Genomic DNA, 27,390 nt, shown 5'->3' on the forward strand with positions numbered 1-27,390 from the left:
GTGTATGAGATGTGCATTCAACTGTCCTGTCATTAGTACTTGAGTAGTTCTGTTTTAGGTAACGTAGTCTTTACTTGTAGAGAAATGGGTTTAATCAGAGCTAGTCTTGTGAATACAGAAAGCTTCAAACTAAGGCATAATAAAGTTTGGACTCCTCTTATTGTATTAGCAGAACTAAGCATTTCTCTCAAAGTTCAGAACATAAGTGTCCAGGTTTCTAGGGCAAAGTGTTACTACAGAGAAGATCAAGTTGGACAAGCATGAAGCCTTCAGCACAAAGAATAGTGGAATTCATAGGTCTCAGCTCTATGATGCTGTTTAAGATTTTTTTTAAAAAAGTCCTTTTTGCTGTTGCCTTTCCCTTAATGCTTTCTAAAACTCAGTGTAGCAATAGCCATTAGGGCCTTCAGGGACTCTAGCTTAAATTGATGGTCCCAATTCCCAGTTGGACTCCAAAGGTCCTTGAAGCATACCTCCCTTTGTTCTCTGGAATGACATAGATCTGGTTGGAAGAAAGGTAACTGAGGGACTGGGGTAGGTCTCAGGAGAATCCTCTGGATAATTAGTTTCTTGATGTGTAGCTACTTGCTACCAAATACTGCAATGAGATGGAAGCTATGAGCAGAGTGCTACACTTGTTTGGGTGGTCCTTTTTTTCTTGTGGAATTTGCTAGAGGTCTTGGAAGCTGAGGGGGAAGGGTGGACAGTGATGGAAACCATGACTTGTAATGGATGGACACTTTTCTTTTGATGCCCTGGGTTTGGATCCTGTTGTGCTATGAAGGAACGCTAGAAGCGTTCCAGATGACTTATGTCTTATCTGAGGACGAACCCTTTGGTGTTATATCTCCTCCTCTCCCTCAGTATTACTTGGGAAGCTTGGCAGCACTGATCAAAGTTAGACAGGCTTTGGTGTGACATGGGTACTAGCTTGTTAGGCAAACTCAATGCGTTGTACCTTTCTTCGAACACTATCAGATACATGGAGTTGCTGTAAAAAGGTGTGTTTGAGCCCTCAAAGACCTTGCTTTATACAGAAGTCTGTTGCCCCTGTTGGTGAATTTCAGATGACTTTGTACTTCAGAAGCAACAATAGCTAAAACATGCTGAGTCCACAGTGCAACCAGGTAAACTACTGGACTGGTATACGATGAATTATCTGTAGCTTTATACCTACCATGGGATTTTACAAACCAGGAAAGGCCTTTACACCCTAGCTTGTATTGTATTCATCAGCTTGGTTCCTAGATTCTGCAAGAATAGCAAGGTTTTACCTCTTGTGCAGATAAAGCAATTAAGCCTGATAGTGAGCAAAAGCTTCTATTTGGTACTTCTGGGCCTTCTATGTTAAAGTTAAACAGGGAGTTTAAATACCATTGATAAACTAGCGTTCACTTTGTTTTTATATACTGGTAAAATCTCGCTTCCCCCTTTTATGGCAAGCCTTTCACCTAATTGGCAGTGTTGTCCAGAAAACATCCGCTATAGTGGCTTCAGACTGTAGTGAGCTAGAACTGTTCTGAGAGCCTGATCTGAATTGGTAGTCATGATCCAGTTCTTAAAACTCTAATGTGACAGCGTTAGGCCTAAGAGTGCTTATCATACCAGAGGTTCTACATGTTAGATTAAACGCGTTAGTTGAATCCTTCCTTTCTTTTTTGACCTCTTGATTTCTTGCTTGAGGCAGATGAGCAAGAGGCAGGTTGGTGAGGTGCACACAATAAAAGGAGCCCAAGAAAAGCTCTAGATCTGCTTCTTCTGCTATAAGAATCCTATGGGGAAAAGAGTGCCTAGTATCAGGGGTTGGTCATCCCTCACCTCTTGCGAATATCCTGTCCCCTTAACGTTTACAGGCAGTCCCTCTCTTGGGCCTGCAAGGGGTTGCAGCACTTTCCTCGGGGTGACTGCCTCGTCTGATTAATCACCCCTGAAGGTTACTTGCAATTCTTGCTTTTCTCGTGAGGATAGTTCAAAAGATGTCTTAATATGGACTTCTTTTTTTGACAGGAAGTGGCATCACTGCCTCCAGAGGCACCTTGTTTCAGTTGTTTTATGTATAATGTCTGGTCTGAAGTGAAATCCTCCTGCACGGAGCTCACTGAAGTCCCTAAGCAGCTGCATGAAAGACAGCTGACGTCCTGAAACCGGATGGTTCAAATGCCGTCTGTCTTCGCGTCTTGCGAAGCTGGGCGTGCGGGGGGAGCAGGACCCTTCCCGAGCTGCTGGGCTTGGTGTGGCCTCGCTGACCCACGGACACTTCTCAGAGAAGCTCCTCGGGAAGAGGCAGCGCTGGCCCCGCTCCAGGTTGCAAAGGAAGCTGACTAAAAGCTTCCTCTGGGTACGTCATCTCCTGGACCCCTTCCTGGCTTGGGCGGCTCAACCAACCTTACTTGGCTGACTTCCCCTCCGTGCGGCGGGAGGGCCTCCCTGGGTTCGCACAATAAAGCTGTTATCTGTGTGTAATCGCGGTTCTGAGGACTACAGTGGGGGCTGCTTGAAAAAGAGTGCCAGGTCTCAACACTAACTAACACTACCCGGGTGTCCCCCCGCCCGGTGTCTTGTTTGTCTGCTAAATGATTACACTAGAAATCAGCATCACCCTGCGAGGAGTCTCTGCTGTTGCAGACACTATTGGAAAAGAGGAAATCCCTCCCTGCCCAGGAATAATCCAGGGCAATTAACTGATGTAAATTAAGAGCACTAGTAAGCAGCCAGTTAATTGCTTGCTTTTTCCCTAGGGGTGTTTGGGAACAGCAGGAATTTGCATAGTGTAGCCAATAATACTGCATCAAAGGAGTTTGTTTTTATTCCATCTGAAACTTCTAAAGCAGGCTGAAGACTCTAGGTTCATGGAAGGCTTCTTTTTTGGGCAAACTTCTCTTTAACACTTCTATGGCTGTTTCTAGGTGGAGCATTCCAGTGTTTTGGAAGTTGTGGGCATAAAACCCACCCTTCTGACTCCAGTAGCTACTGCTGACTCTTACTGTATATTTAAAAGATAGTGTAGCAAATACTTGGCAGGGATGTATGAAGAGGCAGTCACTGGCAGGCCTGGTGGTTATAAAACCACAGGATCGGCTGCAACTGTTTGGAGGCTTAAAACCTGAAATTGCAGATGTTTGGGCCCTATACTGACAAGAGACAATTATGGCTGCAGCAACTGTGGATACACAGGTAGGTGATCTACTGCTGCTTCCTTCCTGTGCAGCTATGAAACGATATCTTCTTCACTTGTATGAACGTGTGACCCTCCAGCGGAGTACTGGGGCAAATAGAAATTCCTGGTCTTCGTATAGCAGCTTGTTAAACTTGTATTCAATGGGGAGAAAATACTCTTTGAAGAGGCTTTTAATGGTGCGACTCCTGCAAAATGCTTTTTCCTAGTTGTTCCAACATCTCTGAAGCTGTAGTTGTTCTGAGGAACCTATTCAAAAATACAAACTTTAGATGAAGGAACGATGTTGTGTTCTCATCCCATTCCCAGGCTAAGAAATAGGAATGTTTGGCCATGCTAGGTTTCTCTCCCTTTGGCCATTGCTGGTTGACAAATAGCTACAGACAAAGGCACAGGGGTGCTCCTAAAGGAGGAATAAGTGAAAAAGCTACGAATCTGATCTGCTCTGGAGAGAAACATGCAATTATGTTGGACTAAGAGGGGGAAGAGACAGACTCCTTTCCCTGCCAGTGGTGATTCTGTATAGAGGATATCTGAAGTAGTGAATAAGAATGGCATGGTATGCATGGTCCAGAGTGATCTATATTCTCTTGCAAGTTTCTAGCACTCTTGGTCAACTTGTTTGTTTCCTAGCAGAAGGCTACTCAGGAGAACAGACTTCACTGTACTGGAGTGTGAGTAGTGTAAAACCTTGGTGGGTTTTTCTTTTTTTTTTTTTGAGGGGGGAGGGGGCCAAGTTGATGTCAGAGAATCTTGCGTGCAGCATATTGGAGAACTGCTATTCTGCGATTGTATGCCTTCCTATGTTCCCCAGGTATTTTCTTTTTAAAGCAAAACTGATGACTTCCTGCAGCCATGAGCCATTCTTGTCCGTCTGACTGATTTGTCGTCTTCTCCTTGGTAAGCCCTTATGACTCACAACCTCTTTTCTCTCTGGATTTGGAGACCTAGTTACGGTGGGGAAGTGACTAAATATAGGAAAAATCTGCCATTGCAGTCTGATCAATCACTTAGTCACACCATTTAATAAATGTATTTGGTTTTATGTAACGCAGGCTAATAAAGCGTGGAATTCTGGGCTAAATCTTTCCTTGCCGTAGCTTTTAAACTGTACTGAACTTGACTCTCTGGTATTAATTCTGTGCTTGGTTACAGTGCAAAAGATGAGCTGCTAAAATTATTAGGGTGAAGTGTCAGGGCTCTCAACATCCCTCACCTGCTGGAGGTGTGGCTTTTTGTTCATAATGTCTCTAAGAATAATAAGGTATAATTTTTTCACCCTCTGAATATGCTATTCTGGAATAGTGAATTAAAAAAAAATCTGTTTCTTCAATACACTAAATGTCTTTTCAGGCTGGCTGCTGGATGGACAAGAGGGTTCTGGTTGTGTGTTTTTTTCCTCTATTAAAATCCAGAACTTGATTATCATCCTAAAATGATCATAATGCACAGGATTTGCAGAATGGCAGCAAATGGTTCTGAAGGCACTCTGTAAGGAAGTAAGGCGGTTCCACTGCTGACAGATTCAAGCAATATCAAGTTGCCCAATAAAAAAGTGGTGACAGAAAACCCACACAATACTTTGTGGTCCAATACATCCTCTTATATGAAAACAATCCTGTTAGTCCTATCAGTATGACAACTCACTGGCAACCTTGGAGTTCCAGTTAGAAATGATAGAGAAGGAGGGATTTGTATTAAAAGTAAGGGTTTACTTCCTGATCCATTAAGCAGACACTTTAATGAGTGGTTGACCTGTTCATCTGCAAGTTAGCAAGAGACATATGGCATAGAAGTCTTTGTATAGAGATCTTCAGAAATGCTTCCTCCCTGCGTGCAAGAGATGATTCTTGCAGAAGCTGTATCTGCGCAGGTAAACTAAGAATGGGTGCTCCAGATACACTTTTTCTTTTTTTTTTTTTTTGGGGGGGGGGTAGCAAAGTAATGCTGACCATTGGTCAAGAAAGGGTCAGCAAATCAAAATTTCTCATAAAAGGGTAATAATAAATATGCTTAATATTTATTTCAATTGTATGAAGATATTCTATTTAGAACTTAAACTAAAAGAAAACTTCCACTCTCATCCTTCCTTTCCCCTTATTTTAAACAAGGATTTTCATTTGCTAACATGTTGGATATTGGAGGCATGGATATAGTTTCAGATATGTTCACTTATTTTCTTGGTGAGTTTCTTCTTGCTTTCATATTGTATCTTGAACATACAACTTCAAGGTTGTTAAAGTAGCTTTCCAAAGGTGGAAACTGGAATGTTAAAGGTTCTTAGTGAACTTGGTTTCTATAGCTTCCTTCAAAGGAGATAAAGTGTTTTTCTGTCTTAGGATGAGTAAGAGCTTTTAACTTTTGAGGGATTTTGTCCTGTAATGAAACTACTTTCTGTTCAACATGCCTGCAATATACAAGTCGTGGTTTTTTATCTTTTTCTTGGGCTCTAAAACAAATAGATAGGACTGTCCACCACTTAGAATAGAATAGTTCAGTTGGAAGGGACATACAACGATCATCCAGTCCAACTGCCTGACCACTTCAGGGCTGACCAAAAGTTGAAGCATGTTACTAAGGGCATTGTCCAAGTGCCTCTTAAACACTGACAGCCGTGGGGCATCGACCACCTCTCTCCAGGGAGCCTGCTCCAGTGTTTGACCACCCTCCGGGTAAAGAAATGTTTCCTCATGCCAAGTCTGATCCTCCCCTGACGCAGCTTTGAGCCATTCCCAGGCGTCCTGTCCCTGGATCCCAGGGAGAAGCGCTCAGCACCTCCCTCTCCACGTCCCCTCCCCAGGAAGCTGCGGAGAGCAATGAGGTCGCCCCTCGGCCTCCTTCTCTCCAAACGGGACAAACCCAGAGTCCTCAGAGGACATGCCTTCCAGCCCTGTCACCAGCTTGGTTGCCCTCCTCTGGACGTGTTCAAGCACCTTAACATCCTTAAATGGTGGGGCCCAGCGCTGCACACAGTGCTCCAGATGAGGCCGCACCAACACTAAATACAGTGGGATAATCTCCGCTCTTGACCGGCTGGTCACGCTGTGTTTGATGCACCCCAGGATGTGTTTTGCTGCCCGGGCACACTGCTGACTTCTGTTGAGCCTGCTGCCCACCAGCACCCCCAGATCCCTTTCTGCAGGGCTGCTCTCCAGCCACTCCTCTCCCAATTTAGACTTGTGCCCGGTGTCACTTCCTCCCAGGTGCAGAATCCGGCATTTATGCTTGTTAAATGTCATGCTGTTGATGATTGCCCAATGCTCCAGTCTGTCTAGATCCCTCTGCAAGGCCTCATGTCCCTCAAGAGAGTCAATAGCACTTCCCAGTTCGGTATTGTCAGTAAACTTGCTAATGGTGCATTCAACTCCTGCATCCAGATCATTGACAAATATATTGAACAGCACTCGCCCTAGGATTGAGCCCTGAGGAACACAGCTGGTGACTGGTCACCAGCCAGATGTAGCCCCATTCACTGCAGCCCTTTGAGCCCTGCTGTCCAGCCAGTTCTTCACCCAGTGTGCTGTGAACCTGCTCATCTCACAGTTGGACAACTGGTCCAGAAGGATACTGTGAGGGACAATACCAAATCTTTACTAAAATCCAGAGAAACTCCATCCACTGCCTTCCCTTCATTAGGTGGGTGACCTTATTGTAGAAGGATATCAAATTAGTTAGGATTTTCCCTTTGTGAAGCCATGGTGACTGTGCCTGATGATTGCATTGTCCTTTAAATGCCTTTCAACAGTGCCCAATTACTTGGTTAATCTAGTTAATATCTGACCACAAAAACAGATCTTCTAGTAACTCTATATCAAGAAAGCAAAATTGCCTGGAAAGCTGGATGGGTTGAAAGAAACTTGCTTGTGTTGTAGCTGATAGTGAGTATTCTATTGTCTCAGCTACACTGTCTAAGCAATAACACCATGCAAAATTGTGACACAGTTTGGTTTGGGGTGTGTGTTGTTGTTTTTTTGTTTTTTGTTTTTTTTTTTTTTAAAAACCAAAGTCATCCTTTAGGGATGATACTAGATAATATTACTCATTATATTCATATGTTCCACTGTTTTGTTTGTCAGCATTCATTAATGGAGACACTGCACAGCATGCATAAGAAAGGTGTTGCTTTTCTAGTTTACCGTTCATTACTGTATGTTACATACCAACTGTTAAAGTAACCCTGTGCTCTGTGAGGCAAGATCAAAAGCCTAAGCATGAATAACTATTTTGCTAACATCTGGTTATTTCATTTGCCCCTACATATATCTATATATTAAAGAAACTTAAAATGACTTTTGAAAAAGTGGACTGGTTCACTTCATTTGTTTTGTTGGGTAGATAATGAGAACTTTAGCTGAGATGTGTCTGGCTGTATTCCGTGCTTCTGTGGCTACAGTTATCCTTAGTGAAAAATCAGGATCTGAGCTTACCTCAAGCTGAGAAACCTTTCTTCTGTTTCTGAAAACGTGCTGTGTAAGCAATTGGATTTTTGTTGCAGTGTTGGTGTTTTTCACCAAGGAGCACTCAACATGTGAATTTGTTTGCATTGGTGAAATACAGGAAGCAGAGAGCAGTAAAATGATTATGTTCCAGGCAATATACACAATCTCCTAGAGAACCAGAAGCTGCTGTATGAATGAACTGTTACATGACTGCTCATTTTGTGAGCTGCCTCAAGCTGTAAGGTTACTAGTAGCTTGAATAATGGGGTAGAAAAGGCTAGTATTACTTACAATACCTGAAAGGTCTGAGTCCGTGGTTGGAAGGTGGTAGGCTTTGACAGCGTTCTTATTCAGCACCATAAACCACTTTATCACTAAACCAAAGAAAATACTCGAATAAGCAATGTGTCTTAGTTCTCCAACCTGCAGCCCCATTGTGCTGCCTTTGTTATGGGATCTGGACTGTAACTTACTCTTTCCTGGAATACTGAGATGACAGGCTTTCCTTGCTGCTATAACGTTAGTCCTTTGCTCCAAAAAGCAAGCAAGGAGCCTCTGTTACCTGAACTTGGTGTTAAAAAATCCAAACGTGTTTACTGCCTGCTGATGTAATCATTTTTTTGGCTTAAAACACTAAGCTGTGCCTGAAACTGATGGTATTCTGACCCAGCCATGACTGGGAAGCAGTAAGTTCTAGCAGTAAGTTCCTGAAGACTCAGAATTTTCTTACTCTTCTTTTAAGGACTTGCTGCTGCAAGTGTTTTAAGCTACCTGAAATTTATAGATCCTGATGTCTTCTGCACTGGTGGGCACAATGTATACCTAGGGTGTTGTGGTGACAGCCATACGTGCGGAAGCAAGTTAAAGCTCAAAAACCCCCAAGTTTGTTGTGTTGTGTTTTTGGTGTTCGTTTTTTTTTTTTTTGCTTTATCTTGCTCTGTGGCTTGTTACTAACACCTCAAGTTGAAGGTTGGCTGCAAGCTGCAATGCGGCATATTATGCTCGGTTTGAATACCCCTTTGCGCACCCAACAGAATAGGGCAGAGATCTCTTTCGAATGAGGATACATGTCAGCATCTTCAGCTGTAAGAACATGTCACTGTAGTGTCTGTCTTGAATATCTGTATCAAAAGATAGAGCAAATAGAAGGACTAAGTAACTTCCAAATCGCCGAAAGATCAGAGCAATCAACTGTTCTGAACAATACTTGCTTCAGCGTCATACACAGGAAATACGATGCTATCTTAGTGCTTGTTCTGACAAATGCTAGATGATCAAGTAGAAATCTGACAGAAGGCTGTCCTGCTTCTCCTTTGCTGCTTCAGTTCTGACAAATTTAATATGTAGGCTTTGTTGTTTGCTCTGTACTTGGCTCACCGCTGTGCAAAGTCTCTTCTGCCACTAAGCACCAAATAGCTTAGTCAGAGGAGGTGACCAGCCACTTCTCCTATGGCTAAGCTTTGAAAGGGTCTTTCATTCATACTGCAAAACAAGCTGGTTGGTGGGTGTCTCTTCTTTTTATATAGAATCCCTCAAATTCCTGTAAGGTATTTCAAATTTAAGATTCACTGCATCATAGCTTGCTTCTCAGTTAGCTGGTTCCCTCAGTTTGGAGGAGGGGTGCATCTTAGTGACTTTCCGTTGTATCTTGGGACTGACTGTGTGCTGCCTTACTCTGTCCTTTCAAGTTTTTCTTTATCTCTTTACAAATGACTATGTGCAAATGCTTTGGTCTCAGAAAAGTTTGGCATAGAGGACTTTCCAGTGAAATGCTTTTACAATATTCTAATGACAGCTTTGATTTGGCAGTGTTTGGAAGGATTTGAAAATAATTTGGAGCTAAGGGGATTAGACAGTCTTGTAAACCAAGTGATTTCATTGGTCTGCCATTCCCTTAGAGAAAGATGGGTTATTAGCTGCATTAATGTGGATCTATCTGTTTTCACAAGCCTGAGCAAGAGCAGTTAGCTGCTCTTACTGCTCCTAGTGTTCTGGAGATGTGCAGTTGGGGGTGAGGTCTCTGCATGCAGGAAGATTGAAGGAGCCCCAGGCTTTGATCAAAGTTGAATTAATGCCTGCAAATCCTATGCTGCTGTTCCTTAGCATATGGAAAAAACCTGAAAACATAGCAAAAAGCAACCCTACACAGCAGGTCTGAATAAGAGCTAAGCTCTCAAGTTGACTTTTGAATGTTTCTTGCAGCAGATTGCTTTGCAGACTCCCTGCCTCTGGTTAGTCTAGTAAGTTTTGCTGTTTGCTTTTGTAAGTTATGTTTGCATGTATGTTGACTTACACAGGAGATGTACTCGGCATCTGGCTACTTCTCTTCCTACTACTCAGTTGTGTTTCTCAGTTTTGACCTCCAGCTTCAGGAGGACCACTGAGAGTTCAGCTTATCTGTATGTTTGGCTGCATAAAGATAGTCCATAACATCTCTGTTTGTAGAGGAGGTTTAAAGGATCTAAATACTGAAACTGCAAATCATGTAAGGAGATGCTCCTGCCTGCTTGATACAAGAAGTCAGTTTCCACCATGAGCATTATAAATGTTTAAGCTCCCCAACAGCCTCTGCAGTCTTGTAGAATTACTGAAAAAGTTAAGCTGAGAGAGAACCCTGGAAGTCATCTGGTCCAATCCCATGCTCAGAGCAAGGCCAATTTCCAAGTTGGATCATTTTCTAAGTTAGATTGGATTGTTCAGGGTCTTGTTTTTGTTACAGTGGGACAATAGTTCTTGACAAAGATAACTTGGAAAGTACTGGAACTTGCAAAGTATTGTGTAGGTGCCTCAAAGTTCTTAACGTCATCTTCTGGAGTGCAGAGACAGGGAGAAAGTAAAAGAGCTAGTCAAGTATAATGATTAAAAACTATCAAAAGTAAACCCTTTTTTAAGGAACACTTAATATGAGCCCAGTTACTTGTGAGTACAGCTATCTTATCTGTTGTGTTTGCTGGTACAGTTGATCTATGCAGGGTGTCTCTGGTTATGTCCAGGCAGTATTCTAAAAACGCTTGCCCACAGGAAGCTAGCATAGGCCCGAAGATGATGTTAAGCTGCGAGAGTCCTGAGGCAGTATGTTACTGATGCATTGACAGCTGCTGCTTAGCAATGCTTATAGCACTGTTTCAGAACGTGCAGCCCGGTAGCAAACTGGGAATAGCTTGACTCTGTAGCAGTCACTGGAAGTCTAAGGCTTCATTCTGTTCTTTAAATTGTGACTGTCTCTCTGTAAAACTGTAAAGACAGCTACAGCCTTTAACTCAAGTCCACCAGATACAAATTATGTTCAGGTAGCTGTAACTTTTTTTTTTAATAGACTTTGTGAGAACACCCTGAAAGATTAAAGAAGAAATACTCTGGAGTGGAGGGAGTAATTAAGTGTTTTCTTATATTTAAAAAAAAAAAATCTGTTTTGTGTTTTTTTTTTTCTTCAGTTTAGTCAGGCCTTCTGTGAAAGGCTACCTGATGCAGAATGTTATTTATTTTTGCATCTGAAACAGTCTAAGTGATACCCTCTAAAGTGATACCCTCTACTGTGGCTGGTTTTTGACTGCTTGGTCTCATGATGTCTGCCTGATCTATAGAATGTCCAGCTATCATCTACCCTTAATTCTGTGCATTGTAAGGGTGGCATATGATGGACCTGTATTTAAAAGGAAGACACGTTAATAGATCTTACTTGACCACGGGGATTCCTGGGCATTTAGCAACATCTTCATGCATGCACCTAGGTCTCAAGTGATAACTGAAGTTTATCAGGCATTCTTTTCAAATAGCCCAATTTCAAACAATGTATTTCAAGAGGTGTATGAGTGTGAACTCAAGAGTGTGCATTTAATTGCAGCCTTTAATGAACTAGATCAACTTGGTTGCATGTTTGAGAACTTTGATGGTTTGCTGCCACTGTAAAGTTTTGCTCCCATCTGCGTGTTCCTGCCTTGCACTGCCTCGGATAGTCCAACTCAATAGTGCATCAGTTCTGTTCTGCTAGCTCAGCAGAAAACTGGGTTAATGGCATGTGCATATGTGGCTTGAAGAGGGATAAATCTCACTGGGGGTTCAGTATCAGAGCTACGGCAAAGGATAAAGCAGGAGTGCCTGGGAGCGAGGAATAAGAAGTGGTTCAATAGCTTGGCCTATCTTGTCCAACTGTACCCAAAAAGCCATCTTACCCTTCCCTCTTCCTGTAATCTGTGCCAGTAGCGGTGCCTCTGAGTAAATGACGTGAATGGGACCAATGAAATGGTTCTGCTGGAAAAAATACCAGATGAGTTATTCTCAGCCTGACTCATTCTTTGGTCCTGCTTGTGGCGTAGTCATGGAGTGCTAATAGGAACCCAAAGAAGGCAGCGGGAGGGTGCAGGCCGTTTGGGATGGTTGGCCGTGGTGGTGGGACCACACCCTGCCTGCGCTGGCACCGCGCTCTGCGGCTCCCCGAGCAGCTCTGCGCCCGTTTGGGAGCCGTTTGGGACACGGGGCCTTGTGTATCCTGGTGGTGTAGCTACTCCCCTCTGTATTAGGAAAGCTCAAGTGCTTGAACTAGATGGAGCTTAAAATAACAAAAGGTAGTTCAGCAATCTCAAGCTGGTCTCTTATAAACTATGTACAGTCCCAACAGAGCTATTTAAAACCTAAAATAGGTTGGTGGCGAGGGAAGCAAATCTGGGTGGGGAAACTGAATATTAAAAAGAAGTGTAGAACTGAGCTGTTTCAGGGAAATCCTGCATTTTAGGGAACCATGACCTAAATAGATACAAAAAGGCAGCCAGCCTAAATGAGACCCTGTTCCGAGAGGAAGTTGCAGGATTTTTCTAGCACACTGGAAATGATAAAACTGAAAATCACAGGATGATGAAACAGCTTTACCTCACACTTGACTGTGCCTGCAGTTATATTTGGAGGGATGGCTCATAGTCTGGGCAGTCAGATCCCACAGTAAGGCTGTGTTCTAGCTCCTAGAAGTCTGGCTATTGTTCAGATAGTCAGTGAGAGCTGTGAGCTGGCCAAGAACTCGACGTGCCACACCCAGGCAGTGCTTTGGAAGTCTGAGCAAGGGAACAGGCAGCCCTGTGTTCAGCTGCCCCTCTCATTGCCAGTGGGCTGAAATGCTAGGTGTCTCTTGGTTGAAGAACAGAGAAGCCTGTGAAACAGATAAGCATGCTTCTGACTTGTTCCTCCAAACATGTAAATCCTTTGGAAGGAAGCTCAGTCACAGCAGTTATCTTCGTTCTGGCTTCCCTGTGGAAAGGCTCTTGAATGGTAAGCCGAGCGTCTGAGCATAGCTTTTTTTATTTGCCCTCAATTCCAAGCTACCTCTAAAACAATTCTTAACTGCAGGTGAACTTAGAGACCTTTACATAGGGAATGAGCATCTATTCTATGAGCTCACGAACCTCAGGTACTTACAGTGTATGCGGTGCCTCTATGCAGCTCACACCTGTCTTGTTAGCATCCTGTCTTGATCTTGTTTTGAGCCCCTTCCAGCAAAATAGCTGCTTGTAATTTTGGCAGACATCGACTGGATGCTAGGTTTGGAAAGCTCATTGGCTGCCTGGAAATTGGCTACCAGGCTTGTCTGCTTAACCCCTTGAACTGGGTCTTTGCAGCTGTTAAACAGTACTGGGAAATGCCCTGCCTTGGAGTGAAGCTGGGGAGGGAAGAATTAGACTAGGGCAAGTTTAGGGGTGGGGGAAAAGCTGCCCTCTAAGAGTCTTCTCAGAAAACCTGAAATGCTTCCAGTGGTGGTGGGGAGTGTTGGAACTGTTTTTCTGCTTAAGGTACTGCAGGAGCAGCCAGGATCGTAACACTGGTGTGTGGTGTACAGTTTGGGGGGAGGCACAAAATACTTGTTTGTAACCTGTGAATAGGATCGCCTCGGAGGGGCACAGAATAGCTGCGAGGAAGGTCACCTGTACCACTGCTGGCGTTTCAAACGCGCCCACTGCCCCGCTGACTGCCTTTAAGTTGAAGACCTTTAGCTAGGGATGTGGGTAAGCTCAGACATGTGAAGTACAACTACCAACCCTACTATTAGGGTGCAGAGGCCATACTAGGCATATACTATTTCTCCAGAGAACAGCACCTTCTAACAGGCACAAAACAAATGGGTGTTTACAAACAAAAAAAACCCCAAACAAACCCTAAAGCTACCCTGAGTATAGAAGTTGAATGACGGCAACTGCATATGGATAGATTTTGCTTCGAGTTCTACCGTGTGATCCAGATGTTGTGGAAAAGTGGTCAGGGTTTTTCCCCACGATTTTTTAAATCTCCTTCTGGGCTTTGACTAGTAAAGGATGTTCCCTCTAAGTAGCTCAAACAGGTACAAAAATAGTTATTCTAAGGGCCTCTTCAACTAGCTCTAAAAGAAATAGCAAATGGCAATGTTAATGGCTTGGAACAGCTACAGGAAAGCAAAGGGAGGTGCATGAGGAATCTATTTATGAGAAAGGAAATGGCAAAAATAGAGGAATTGATCCATTGCACAAGGTTGTGAGTAAGTTGTGTAAGTAAGTGGCATACAAGGATCTGGACTTGACTGTAAATGTAGGGATCCACCCACAGCTGCTTTTACTGGCTTAGTACTCTCATCTTCCATCTCCTTTTGTCAAACTGAAACTTGTTTGCCCTCTGGACAGGGTGGCAAGCTGCTAGCAGCCATGGTGTTGAAACACCACTGTAAGATGTGACTACTTACTATCTGCTTGGCTGAAAAGGAAGGAATTATATTCAAGTAACTTTAACTTGGAAATATGTCATTAATGATTTCGGAAGCCATGCTGTGTAGGGGGTAGGGGAATTCCTTGTGGGTTTTTTTATTGTTTTGAATGAATAACTTCGTAGTAATCTCCTTATAAAGTAGAATTTTTATTCCTGAAAAAGTTGCCTGCCCAAACCAGATCACTAATTAAATTGGGTAAATGATGCCTCCACATCATTTCTAAATGCCGAGTTCTCCAACCTATTAAGAAGCATTGGCATAGCCCTGCCTTTGCATGGCATTCTTGCATTACTAGTGCGTGCTCGCTAGTACTGATTGAAGACGACAGCTCTGGACCTTTGAAACATTGATTATGAGAAAACTGAAAAGTTGGGGCAGGGTGGGTTAGTGAGTGAGGGCCTCTAAAGTAAGGCAACTGCAAATGTTGGGCCCCTTTACATAAGGAATAGGCTTTTTTGAAGCCCTCTTGTGAGCTCTGTGAATGTGGTTTGAAGGAGACGTCACTTTTAGAGAGACTGTCCTTGGGGGTAATAAATCTGATTCTCCACCGCTTGAGGAAAAAAAAGTCCTAGTTTATTTGAGGATGCCTGAAGTAGACCCCCTGACTAGCGATGAGTAACTCATCTCTGGACTGATGGACATGTCCTGCGAGGAGGATCCCCTCTGGCTCCACTTGGTTACCCTGTACTCAGGCCCCTCTGCATACCAGGTAGTGATCAGTGGCAAAGGGGGACTTCAACACGAAGATAGTTGTGGCTTCTCATACTTGGTCTTGAGAACCAGAAAAGCAACAAAACACTGCTGTGTTGCTCTGCTCTGTAGGCATTACCTTTTTCAATGGCAGCAAGTGTCTTCAAGGAAACTGATTTTTTTTTTTTATGGGAACATTCCTGTTTACCACTGGCTGTATGGAAGAATTTTATTTTCCTTATGACTGGGAGATGAACAGTGCAAATTCATCTCAATAGTCTCTTGTGTTAACAGCCAAACAGATACATATTTGGGGCTCTGACACTACAGCGTGACAGCGTTTATATTAGGATAAATCACTTGGTTTACTTTTTGAAACTGACTGCTTTAGCATTATATTTTGTACCAGATTTTTAGAGCCATCTCAATCTCCTCTCCTTACCCTTTTCAAGAATAGGGATTGGCTCTTTGAACCACTGGATACAATGCCTGCTATAAACCCTGTCAGAACACTTGTATAGAAAATGCTGTTGGAGTGGACACAGGATCAGCTTATTTTAAACCCCTTTGTTAGATAAAGCAGAAATTTGCTGCTCTTCCAAGCTCTGCATGGGGCAGAGGTACTTCTAAAAACTTCCAAGTTGGTCACCAAGTGCTAGAAGAGTGGGTAACCTGCAGCGTAGCTTTTTAATGGCCAATGTGCTGTAACCAGCTTCACCCCCCACCCCGTGTTAGTAAATCAGTGCTATAAAGGTGGGTTTTGCTGGAAGTTATGGGCAGAGCGTTTTCTGCACTGGCAACACCCCCGCGGTGTCTCTGCTGAAGCGAGGCGAGTGTCAGCCGCGCAGTCGTGTCGCAGGGCATGCCTGGCTTCCTGCGGCTCAGGCGCTCCCTCCTCCGCCCTTTCTCAGTTCAGTTTCTGCAAGCAGACTCTTCAAAGCCGTCAACTTTCTCAGTCTTACCTGATGTTGCTGTGGCTAGCTTCCTGTGGCAGCTTTTTCATCTTGCTGTCCTCAACAGCTTGGCTCCTGAAGCTGCATGAGAGCTGCAGCTTGCTGCCCACATAGGCCATCTCGCCTTGCTGGGGACTAGAGCAACCAGCGGAGGTGGAGGGGGACACGCAGCTCTAATGCGACTTCGTTAAGATGTGGCTACACAGCGGTTTCTGAATCTAAGCTGGCTTGCTGCTGTGCTTCTTCACAGGGAAGGAATAAGACCACGTGAGCACAAATCTAGTTAGATTTAGCCCGATTGCTTTCCTGACCAGGCTTGCTGGTGCTCATGTGAGAACGGGGCTGTGCAGTGAAGTTGCGCTGCAGCAGCTGCCTCTTCCCTGCCTGCAGACCAGCCTGCGCCGCAGTGGAGCAGGGCACAGCTCAACACCTCCACGGCTTCAGAGGGCACCAGAGCCAACAGAACTGCCGGTCCTTCTGGGATGTCAGCTGGTGGTGCCTTCTCCCAGCTTTTCTTCAGTTTATCATTTAGCCAGTTTGCTCGTAAATGATAATCATGCTGCAGTTCAAGTGATCTGCTCTTTTATCATTTTTAGTTCAAATGCTGAACTAAGTATGAGATTTTATTGATGGGGCGCTGCTCAGCCCTATCTGCCACTTGATTTTAAACGAAGTTTGTTGTTGGTTTTTTTTTTAAGTGAACTTATTAATATGTGTGGTATACTTAGGGTAGAGCAGTATAATTGCATATGTGGCTACAGGGCTCTGCACATAAATCCAGTGGTTGAGGACTCGGATCACATTTGTGATCTCTAGGTCAGTCAGCAGCAATATGCACTTTGCAGTGGAATCTGGAGGATGCTGCCAGTTCCTCATGTTTTTGGTCTAGAGCCCAGTGATGTGTGTTTCATAGCACACTAGATGTATGATCTCCTCCATCCTTCTGCAAGGGACGTGGTGGTGGGGATAAGGGAACAGGCCAGAAAAAAATGTTTGTTACTGAAGCTAATAAGTGGAGCTTCTTTCTGTGCTTCTAGACTACAGTTCTTGATGTCTCTGCCAAGCTGAACTCACAGTGGTTGAGCCCATTAATTGAGATTGGAGTATCCAGTCCCTTGTTCCTTTTGTCACTGGCTGCTTACAGAGAAGACTGTCCTCCCTCTGCGAGTGGCTTTCAATTTAGTTTTATTATAGGTACGAACTGAAATTTCCCTCAGTAGATGACACTGAGCTGTGGAATTCAGCATAACAGTGGATGAAATTTTACTGTAAGCTTCATGTAAACCTGCCATTTCTTGCTGAGTCTGACTTACAGTTGGCATTTTTTGTGCTTTAATGACAGCCACGTGTGTCTTGTTCGTGTAAAGTAGTCTGAAGCTTGTAATATTGACCTACTTTTAAATGGTGGTTGGATGCATAAAGAACTTAACGCATAAGAAAAACAGCAAGCTGCAAGATCCTTAGGCATCTCGGTACCTTCAGAAACTTGATCCACAATCTATAGCTGACTGTCCTGTGTTATGTCTTAACATACAGCAGGTGCAGATAGTTGGGATGTGTTTATAACTAGTGTATTGCTGAAAGGTACAGTCAACTCCATATCTGACTGGCTTTGTCGGAAATAACATTAAAAATAGCCTCAACTGAATAACTGACAACTACTTTGCAAAATGGGTGCTGTCAAATGTGCAAAGAGAACAAGGGATGGGTGGGGAAAGTGCAATTCCCCCCCCCCCCCCCTTTTACAACAATCACGGGGGTGTCTTAGATATCTGGTAGAACGTTTTCAGATAATGATCTTTGCTTGTGTCTGTTTTTAGTCTTAGCCTAAGATGACTAAAAGATGTATATGCAAAGAAGCTCAATTTTTCTGTAACGTCAGCTCTTTGTCTTCAGGCTGAGCACTAAAATCACTAGGGATTCTGTAAAGGGTGAGCTCCTGCTACAGGCTGTAGTTGGGTACCAAAACAAGACACAGCCAGTGCCTGTAAGGGTGATGTTATAACACGTACTCTATAGCACATAAGTGGTACTTCTGGCTCACTGGTACGGAGTGCATCAAAGGTGGACAAGCTTCCTCCTCCACTGTATTACGGTGACTTTATTCAAATTGTCATAGTGGGGCGGAATGGGAAGCCTTCCTGGGCCTTATTGGCCCCCCTGTGGCTCCAGTCAAGCGCGGAGTGCCGTGTCCCCGCCTGAGCGGGGAGGAGGGCGGTGGAGGGGGCTGGGAAGCCCCAGGGAGCTGTCGGGAGGGTTAATGCTCTCTCTGGGGGCAGCAGGGCCAGGGCTGGTGCCCAGGGCGTGCCTGCTGCTGTTCTGTTCCCTGATGAGCTTAGGGGTATGAAAAGGCCCTTTAAGACTGCTGGAAGTGGGCTTGGTTTAATTAAGTGTAATCCCTTTAGAAATTGCAAGCGCTTTCACATGACCCGATCCCAGCCTCACCCTGGCACAGAGGACCCAGGGCTGTTTCGGCAGAGTGCTGGCACTGGGGAAGGAGCCAGATGTCTGTGAGTATTGCTGGTGCTGCAGGTGGGGGGCATTCTCTCTGACGCTCTTCCGAGGCCGTGCAAAGCGTGATGCCCTGGTACGCTCTGCAGGTCAGTGGGTGACGCCTGTCCTCGTGGCGGGGCACGTGTTGGCTGGCCAGCGCGGTGGGAAGGGAAGTACGGCCCTGGGGAGCATTTGTCCTCCAGAAAACACTCGTGTGTTTTAAGGGACAGGGGAGCAATTCTCATTATACTTACTATACTGTTGCTAATCTTGCTGAAAGCCAAAACTGGGAAGGCTTTTAGATTATTAGGGTGCCTTACGAGATCCTGAGTTCAGAGGTCATGCAACTCCAGCTGGATTTGATGTGCTTCTCTGGTCAGAGCTGTTGGAACGGATGCATGGTGTCAGTCTAGTATCTTTACCTGCAGTAACTGCTGGGTGCCCTATAGCGTAGAGGGCCTGGAATTTCTTTTTAACTGAACTTACTTCTGTTCCCTAACAGTCAAATGGGCAATAAAGTATGACTTTTCTCTATGCCATTTTCTCCAGAAATGGTCCACTTGGTGGCTTGAACCTAGGAGGCGTGAATATCTGAAGCTTGAAGCCTACAGACGAGGAGGGTATAACAGCTTCCTCGCATTCAGGAAATCCAGGGAGGAAAGAAGCTTTAGCTCAGGGTCAGGGTTTTGTAGAAGTTGATACTCTGTTGTGCTGACTCTACCTATTATTCTGACATGAATTTCCTAGTACTCTGTTCCTGTCTCAACTTATGACAGACAGAATTGTCTGTTCTCCCTCTTGCACTGCTCAACACGCTGAGGCACTAGTACAAGTAACACATCCGTTACTGAGTGCGGTGGTGTCAGTCTTTCCTGTTTGTCCTGCCATATGCAGCTACAAATTTTCATCTTAGGAAGTAGTTATAGCAGGTTATTAGTAGGGCTTACTCAAAGACCTGGAAGATAACTGATAATCACTGCAGCTAGTAAAACTTACTGGGAATCTCAGTGGGGCAGAAAGTGGGACTTGGAGGTATACGGGCAATGTTAAAATTCCTGAAAAGGTGTTGCAGATAGGTGCCTGGTACCACTGTCTATTAAGTCTGTCGCCTGTAGTCTGCTAAACACCATGGGAGGAGGGTGGTGGTGTCCTGTAGCTTGTGAAAGCTTTTGCCTGTCAAAAGGAGCTTTCTTTGGCTGCAGCTGCTCTGGGGGCTGGAACAGTGTCCCTTCCATGCAAGAAGTTCTGTCTGTGCGGGAGGTCTCGCCCTCGCCACAACGCTGTCCTTGGCAGCAGGAAGTGCTTTCGTATGCTCTAGTAGTGGCAATCTTTAGCTGTGCTTAGACTGGTAGAACAATGGTGACTCCTCAAATAGAGAAGAGGAAGAGTTGCTAGGTTTCTAGCTCTTTCCTGTAGCTGTTATGAAATGAATCGGTTAAATATGGGCTTTTTTCTTGAGTGTTTTTTAGCTTGCTGAGTGTAAATTTGCCTGTTGAAATGTGGTACTTGAATGTTTTTGTAAGAAAAGGCAAGATAGCCTCCTCTGGAAACTTTTCATATAATGTTGCTAGCTGTTTGTATGCAAAATGTTATATTAAATGATGATGGAAAGACACAAGTAGGCTATTTAGAGGCCGTCTACTAGGCTAAAACTTCTGCTGGTTTAAGATCTAAGCAGAATTTAGAGGGTTGCAGACACCTGGATGCAGCAGTGAGTGCATTATAAATGCTAGGATGAAAAAATTCCATGAGTTGCTTTAAATAGAACTTGAGTATAAATTGCTGCACTAGGATAGTATTTTTGGTAAATCTGTTGATGATGAGATCCAGCAAGTCCTCTAAAAACACCTCCTGAGTGTTGAAAGTTTAAGAAAAAAGTTTACTAACAACAAATTTTGGAAAAGGCGTGTAGTGTACTTGGGGATGAGTGCTGCCAGTGTAGACCTTGTGATTGATCACTGGTGGGCGATGTCTTTCTCTTACTGTATTTACTCCTATTCCTTGCATCTCAGCAGTGTGCACCTTGCCTGTCCGCGCTGACAGAGCTGGATTTGTATATCTAGCAGTCCAAGTTGGTTATCTTATTGAGGAGCATTTTATTCTGTCTGCAACCCAAATGGCAAGCATGCTGATGGTTATGTCAGCCCTCAAACCTAGGAAAGCCTCATTAGATGGCTTAGAAATACAAAGTATAAAAGCTTAATGCTAATGAATCTTGAGGCTTTTCTTAGAATAAGCATTGATGGTGAACTAGATAAATGGTTTAAAAGTGCTTTGGCAGGGTAATTCTCAAGGGACAAGGCAAACGAGTCTAAATTATAATGGAACTGGATCGTGCTGGCTTTCTTCTGGTATAGCACTTCTGTGACCCTTGTGTAACATCTGTGTTGGGCAGTACTCAGCTGTGAATGCCTCAGCAAAGTGGTTTTTCTAAAAATAAGGCTTCAGATGAATGAGGAGGAGGAAGGTAAAGGTGCAGTGCCTGGCACTTACTTGTCAGGTGGAGATTATAGCAGTCTGTAGGTCTCTTCTTGTAGTTTGAGCTGCAGGCAGAGCACATTAAGATGAGTGAAACTGCCTTGCCGATAGTGAGGTGGCCCCTGAGTGTCCTTCAGAACGAAGCTCCCTTGGTGCTTGGTTTCTCAGCCTCTTTACATGCTAGGAGAACCAATTTGTATTTCTGTCCCAGTACGCAGGCTTTTGAAATGAAACAAAACACTCGGTAAAGCTGCATCTGCTCTGAAGTATTGTCGGGCCTCGTATCTGCTGACTGGGAATGGAGTGCAGTGCCTCCCACCACCTGAAGTGGTAGAAACCTAACTTTGTTTTTCCAGTTCACAACAACTGGCTCAAAAAGACCCTGGCTTGGTAGTGTATGGGGAAAAATTCTGTGTGTTGTTTCCACACCAATGAGGCTTGACAAAGCTCAATTTCACAGCAAACTAACTTCTCGGCCAAGTATTACATTACTATGAAACTAGTGGTTAAAATGTCACCGGCGCAGCCCAGGACATGCTTTCCCCAGCTGAGTCTGCTGACAGTTAGCAGCAGTACGCTATCGAACGTGTTAAAACTGTGCTCGGATCAGGGAAGCTGGCATTACCGGGGTGTGGTTCTCTGAAGCACAAGCCTGTTTCCTGTGGTATCTTAGCTCATGCTGTCTTCTAAAATAGCATAGGCTGAAGTTGCAAGTGCAAACCCTGTTCAAGACTTTGCTACTCCTAAACCTTAGGTTGCTACTCGTCTTGAGCACAGGGGGCTTCTACTAAGGGAAAAAAGTATATTTCTTCCTACTGAATGTACTAATTGAAGGATGATAACTGGTCAGGTAACTTAAGTGCATTTAAGTGAGTGACAATGAAGGAATTTTGCTGGTTCCAGCATGGGACCTTATCTTACTGTGCTAACGAAGATGTGAGTCTTACAAATAAGTATTCTACATGAATAAGTATTCTACATGAATTATGAGGATACTTACTGAAGCAGCTTTATTTCAAATTTTAAGGTCTGGTTTGCTCTGAATAGCTTAAAAGCTATTCGGGCACAGGTTGCAAAGAGCTCCCACAAATGTTTCAGTTCTGTTTTCTGGTGCTTCCTCTGTGCTCAGATACTTCAGTGTTCAATCACCTATGCAGACGGTATCAGATAAGAGTAGCTACTGTGTTTTATCCATAAACAGTGGAGCAAAAAGACTATTTTTCTTTCATGGTAGCTGGTACATTAGTGTTTTAGGTGAAAAGGAAAGACTTTAAAACAAACAAAGCAACCTGTTGCTTAATGGCTCTCAGTGGTGGGTGTGCTGGGCAAGTCAGGCTTACAAGCCAGCACTTTCTGGTAGAAGAGACTGCTTCCAAGTATAAGTAGCAAAGCTAGTTTTGGGAGTGTTCAGCTCTGCTAGGAAGTGACTGGATTCCTGGTTCACCAAAGTACTGTGAAGTTAGCCAATTGTCAACATCTAGGATCTGAGGAGAATAATTTTGGGAAGGTATAGCAAGAGAACTTAAGGCAACTGCATGCTATTGAAAGCTGCTAATTTTAAACAAAGCTTGATTGCTTATGAGTTTAGGTTGTTTGCATTTTCCTTGCTACTTCTATGGGATGGTTCTTCCTCAATTTTCCTTTTCATTGTGTGAGAAAGTTCAGAGGGTTTAAAAAACAACTTATTCCTGGTCTGCTTGTTCATGATATCTTTGCTCCAATAATGTCTAAACAGCATTCCTTATGCATGCAACAATTAGAACTGCAACTCTTCTTGATTTCAGCTTTGCTGTGCTAAGCCTACTTTTAACCTCTTCCAGAATATACTTAAATTGTTAGCTAAACTTAAAACAAGAAAACCTTTAGGCTCATCATGAGGGGATATCAAGTACAAAATAGTGATGTGCCTAGGCTCAGTTAGGCTTTTTGGGAAACTTCAAAATTTATTTGGATGTAGTGGCCTCTTTCGGCACTTGACTTAGACTTAACTAGCAGAACGCTTCTTGCTTATGGAAAAAAAAACTAGTTGTAGCTCTCTTACAGTCTGCTGCTGTTTTCTTAGTAAATGAGATGTGAAGTCTGTCCGTAGACTTGGTAGAAATACAGGGATCAGATATGGCTGTGATCACATCAATATTGGGTGGTTCCTTGAATATTTCTCTGCTTACTGAAGCTTTTTTTGGTCTCTAGTGTCATGTGGTTAGCTTATAGTCTAAATGTGAGTTTGACTTATTCTTACTACAAGTGTTCACAGCATAATTCCCCCCCCCATTCCTCACCCCTGGAAGGCTGGTGGAGTGTGCTAAGGGGATTGATTGCACTGAAGAGCAAATAAATTAGGATTTGTTCATGCAGGGTAAATGGCTGTTGGCAAGAAAGAGAACTGTGAATGCAAGGCCTGTATGCTGGGGTTTGGTGCGCTGTGAATATCTCGTCTGTACAACTTCAAATTTTGAACCCTTGCTTTGATGGAAAAACATTAAAACAGTTTGATCTAAAATATCTGCAGCTTGTGTTCATAAATTGTGAAATATCTTTACCTTTTTTGGTTGATAGGTATGCACACAGAAATGATTTCTCAGACAGCTTGGTGTACTTGCAGGCCCTACTTTGCCTGGTCAAAAGTTAAGGCATCTGCATTCAGGCAGGAGTATTCCTATTTACCCCTAAGAATCTACATGATGTTTTCCAGTAATGATCAGGAGTTGTGAATGGAATTGGCTATGTTTTACACTAATCTCTGAGATGAAATGCCTCTGCTGTTTAACTTGCTTCATGAGAACTATTGGTGAAAGATGTACAGATGTCTTCCTGCTTCTGTGGGATGAAACTGCAAACTCCCTTGCTGCAATCCCTTCCCACTTTAATTTCACATGTGAGAATGTGATGATGAGACTTTCCTGTCAAGATAGAGCGCGTCATATAATGTTTCTTCTGGAAGACTATTCATGATCTTACTTCTTACGTCTAAGGCTAATAATGTCATAAAATCTTGACTGCAATATTAAATTATACCTAAACTGTTTCTGCAGTGTTTAGAGGTCTTTCACCTCTCTGAAAGAGTTGGAAAGCAGGAGGCAACTATGTAGAGATACTTCTGCTGCTTTGTGAAGTGTCTGCACATAGTAGTGCATATGTTAATTCAGCATGCATCCTTTTTGCCTTAGCACATGAGATCATCCTTGCGTTCTGTCTGCTTCATACCCACAGCCCTTGGAGCATATTGGGGATGTGCCTTATTTCTCCAAATACCCATGGCGGCTTGAACAGTATTGTTAGCATTGACTAGTCTTCTAGACGGGTTGAATTGTTAATGCTTCCAGCGACTTCCTTGACTGGAAGGGTTGGATGCCTGGTTGTGTGTACTGAGGTTTGGAACATCTCTGCCTTTGTGAAAGACACCAGAAATTCAACTTCATAAGCTGTAAATGGCTCTCACACGTGTCAGTGTGTAGATGGGAATATTAGTAGGAACAGAGAGGATCAACTCTTACGCTGCGAAACAGGAAGTTACGTTCTATAGGGAAGCTGGGAACACCGTACTGTCAGGGCAGATGACGGTAAGCGCTGGCAGTGAAGTTCCTGGAGGCTTGGGAGCTGGTCCCTGGCTGTAGGCAGATGTTGGTTTTCAGTATTGGGTGGTGTCACTTAGAGCATGTGTTCTAATGATGCATTTTCTGTCTTCCAGATCAGTGTGCGTGTTACCACCATGGATGCTGAGCTGGAGTTTGCCATCCAGCCCAACACTACAGGGAAGCAACTCTTTGATCAGGTAAATGATAGAGCTGCAGAAGATCTGAAGTTGATACAGATGTTGTGATTCTGTTAAGGCAACAGCAAACCATTTCTAAAGGACTTCAAAGATTAAGTGACGGTGTGTATAATAACTTCAAGAGAACTCAGCATAGTAAGAAATTATACATTTTTTTCAAAACTACTGCATTTTTTATCTCCATGATTGTGTTAGGAGCTATTCTTGCCTCTAATGAACTGAATTGGTGCTATAGCTCATAATAATAATTGGAAAGCAGTAGATGTCTGCAGTCATAATTCATAAGATAAGTCTTATGAGGGAGCTAGTAAACTATCTTTGGTTGGCTTACTTGCAAGCATTGTGTAATTGATTTCAAAGAGTAGTTGGTCTCTAAAACAGGAGAGGCTTCGCTGGGTTTCAGATGTTGCTGCAGCCCTTAAGTGCAGGTGAAGTGATATTCCATAGTCCCATCAGGCCCTGAGGGAAATTTTAAAAGAAATTATATACTGTACTGTATTGAGCTGTTTTCATCTGGGTGCTTCAGCCTTCCTCTGCATTCACTGGCTGGGCAAATTTCCTCCTACTTTGGTCCAAACAGAAGCAGGGAGGCATGTGCAGCCCAAAGTTGGAGCAGCTGAAGACAGACATTATTAATTGCAGCAGTTAAAACTTTGACAGGCTCCACTATGTTTCTCTGCTGTAATCCTGAAGGCTGTGGATTTGCTACTTGGAGGAAAACCTGGACAAAGTTCATAGCTTAAAGAGAAGTAAAATGAATCTTGGATTAATGACAAGATGAAGGAACTGTCAGACCAGATATGTCAGATGTGGGTGTGGGTCAGTAGTGCTAAGCATTCTGGGGCCAGCTCTATGTAGTCCTGATCTTAATGAAGAGAGAAACTTAAGGGCTGACCCACCCATAGAAGTCAGCTATTTCATCTGGAGCCACCAAACCTAATTTAAAATTTTTTTTAGATGTTTAACCACAAACTACTACTTTCTCTTATACTCAGCTGAACGATTCAACACTAGATATTATATTGCTCTTTGCAGCCCAGCCCTGAAATGGAGGGAATAGTGAGATCCTAGGCTTTACTAAAAGAGCATCCTTTCATAATGGGAAAAGCAGAAAGGTTTTCAGGGAAGTTCTGAGTTGCAGTGTAGTTCTTAGCTGTCTGTATATTACTACATAGTAGCTCCTACGTATTTTAGCCCTGTGTGGTCTCAAATCTGACAGTTTTTGATTGATAGAAGTGAGAGCTGGATTCTGTCCAGAATCCATGTGTGCAACATGGGACTGTACCACAGTTAGTACATGGGAGCATATGCCAATGAAGCTGAGGTGACATACCCCCAAGATCATCAAAAGGTGAACTTTTTTTTGGAGGGGGTGTTCTCCATGTGGATACCTCCCATGATTATTTTTCAATATCTGGTTTCTGACATTATCCAAGCAAAGCACCAAGTGCTAAGAAGTCGTACTACTGAAGTCAGTAGTATTTTTAATCTGCACATGATTTTTTCAGTCAGCTCTAGACAGTCTGCAGCTTTTGCTGCAAACTGACATTGTGGTGGCAGGCCTAGGCTTCAGCAACTTGTCTCTCTTTGAGAAGCATCTGATCATGTTTCCAGTATGGGAATTCTTCATGTCTTAGTAATTGATTTCACTCCTTTGTGTCATGTTCTTGAACAGCTGCACCTTCTCCTCCCTGCAGTGTGTTTCACATAGCACCTGTCTAAACAGAAGTTTTGTTTTGTTTTTTTTTCCATAGTAAACACTTTGCAAAGGGAGAAAGCAAATGCTGCTGCAGAACTAAGTTTCTAAGTTGCTAATGTAAATGAGTCAGTGCTTACTTCAGCTAAATTGGGTTGTAAGTGGAGTTGGAAGAGGAAATACAGTGGGGAAAAAAGCATCTGAAGCTAGCTGTTAAACACTTGCTATTTCTAAAAGGTCTGGTGGACACAATCTCTTTATACTGTCCATATGTCACTTTTGTTGTAATAAGAATTAAACTGTTTTCTACTGCCTAGCACACAAGATTTCCTTGTGGGGGTAGTGATATTGGTTTCCTGATAGGGCTGATACTGAAATGAATGTCCTAGAGCCTCACCAGTGGCAGATGTCCAGGCTTTGACTAAATGATTAGTCAAAGACCTAGCACAGCAGTGCTAGGTGGTGTTAGTGTGGCACCACCACAGTGATGGTGGTAGAAAGACTAACCCTCTGCCAGGGCTTGAGAGTGTTGTAAGCAGTAAGGTAGGGAGTTAGCAGTAGATGTGGGGATGTCAGAAGTCATCCACCTCTAGCATGAATAAGGAGTTTTGGAGGGTTCTGCTTTGTGAGTTCCCAGCTTCTGTGGCTGCCCTGCAATCTAATCATTGGCCCTTAACAATTAAGGAAACTAATTGCAAACGAGGTAGCTGTTCAGCTCTGCCACAATGGGAAATGTTTCGTCTTGGTCTCTGAATGCAGATACACAACAGGCTGTTGTTTGTCTGTCTCTTTTTTTTTTTTTTGATGGAGAATTCAAGGCTCTTTTCTATTGCAAAAGAGGCTTTATAGTCAGACTTGCATATAAAGGAAAGCAAGTACTTCTTTTATATGGACACGCTCAAACAGGTTATTGATCTTTGCATAAAGAGCTAACTACGAAACCAGAACATGAGACCCTGTAGTGAGCTGACAG

General features: G+C 43.5%; 1 protein-coding gene across 1 annotated transcript in view; it reads left to right on the plus strand.

Annotated features, from left to right (window-relative positions):
* MSN (moesin) overlaps positions 1-27,390 on the plus strand; it is a 47,420-nt gene that overhangs the window by 3,266 nt on the left and 16,764 nt on the right. The window contains exon 2 of the mRNA XM_075161859.1: positions 24,638-24,721. Within this exon, the coding sequence (XP_075017960.1) occupies positions 24,638-24,721 (84 nt within the window). The remainder of the gene's footprint in view (positions 1-24,637; positions 24,722-27,390) is intronic.

The sequence above is a fragment of the Calonectris borealis genome, chromosome 13 (assembly GCF_964195595.1).
Source record: "Calonectris borealis chromosome 13, bCalBor7.hap1.2, whole genome shotgun sequence".
NCBI lineage: Eukaryota > Metazoa > Chordata > Aves > Procellariiformes > Procellariidae > Calonectris > Calonectris borealis.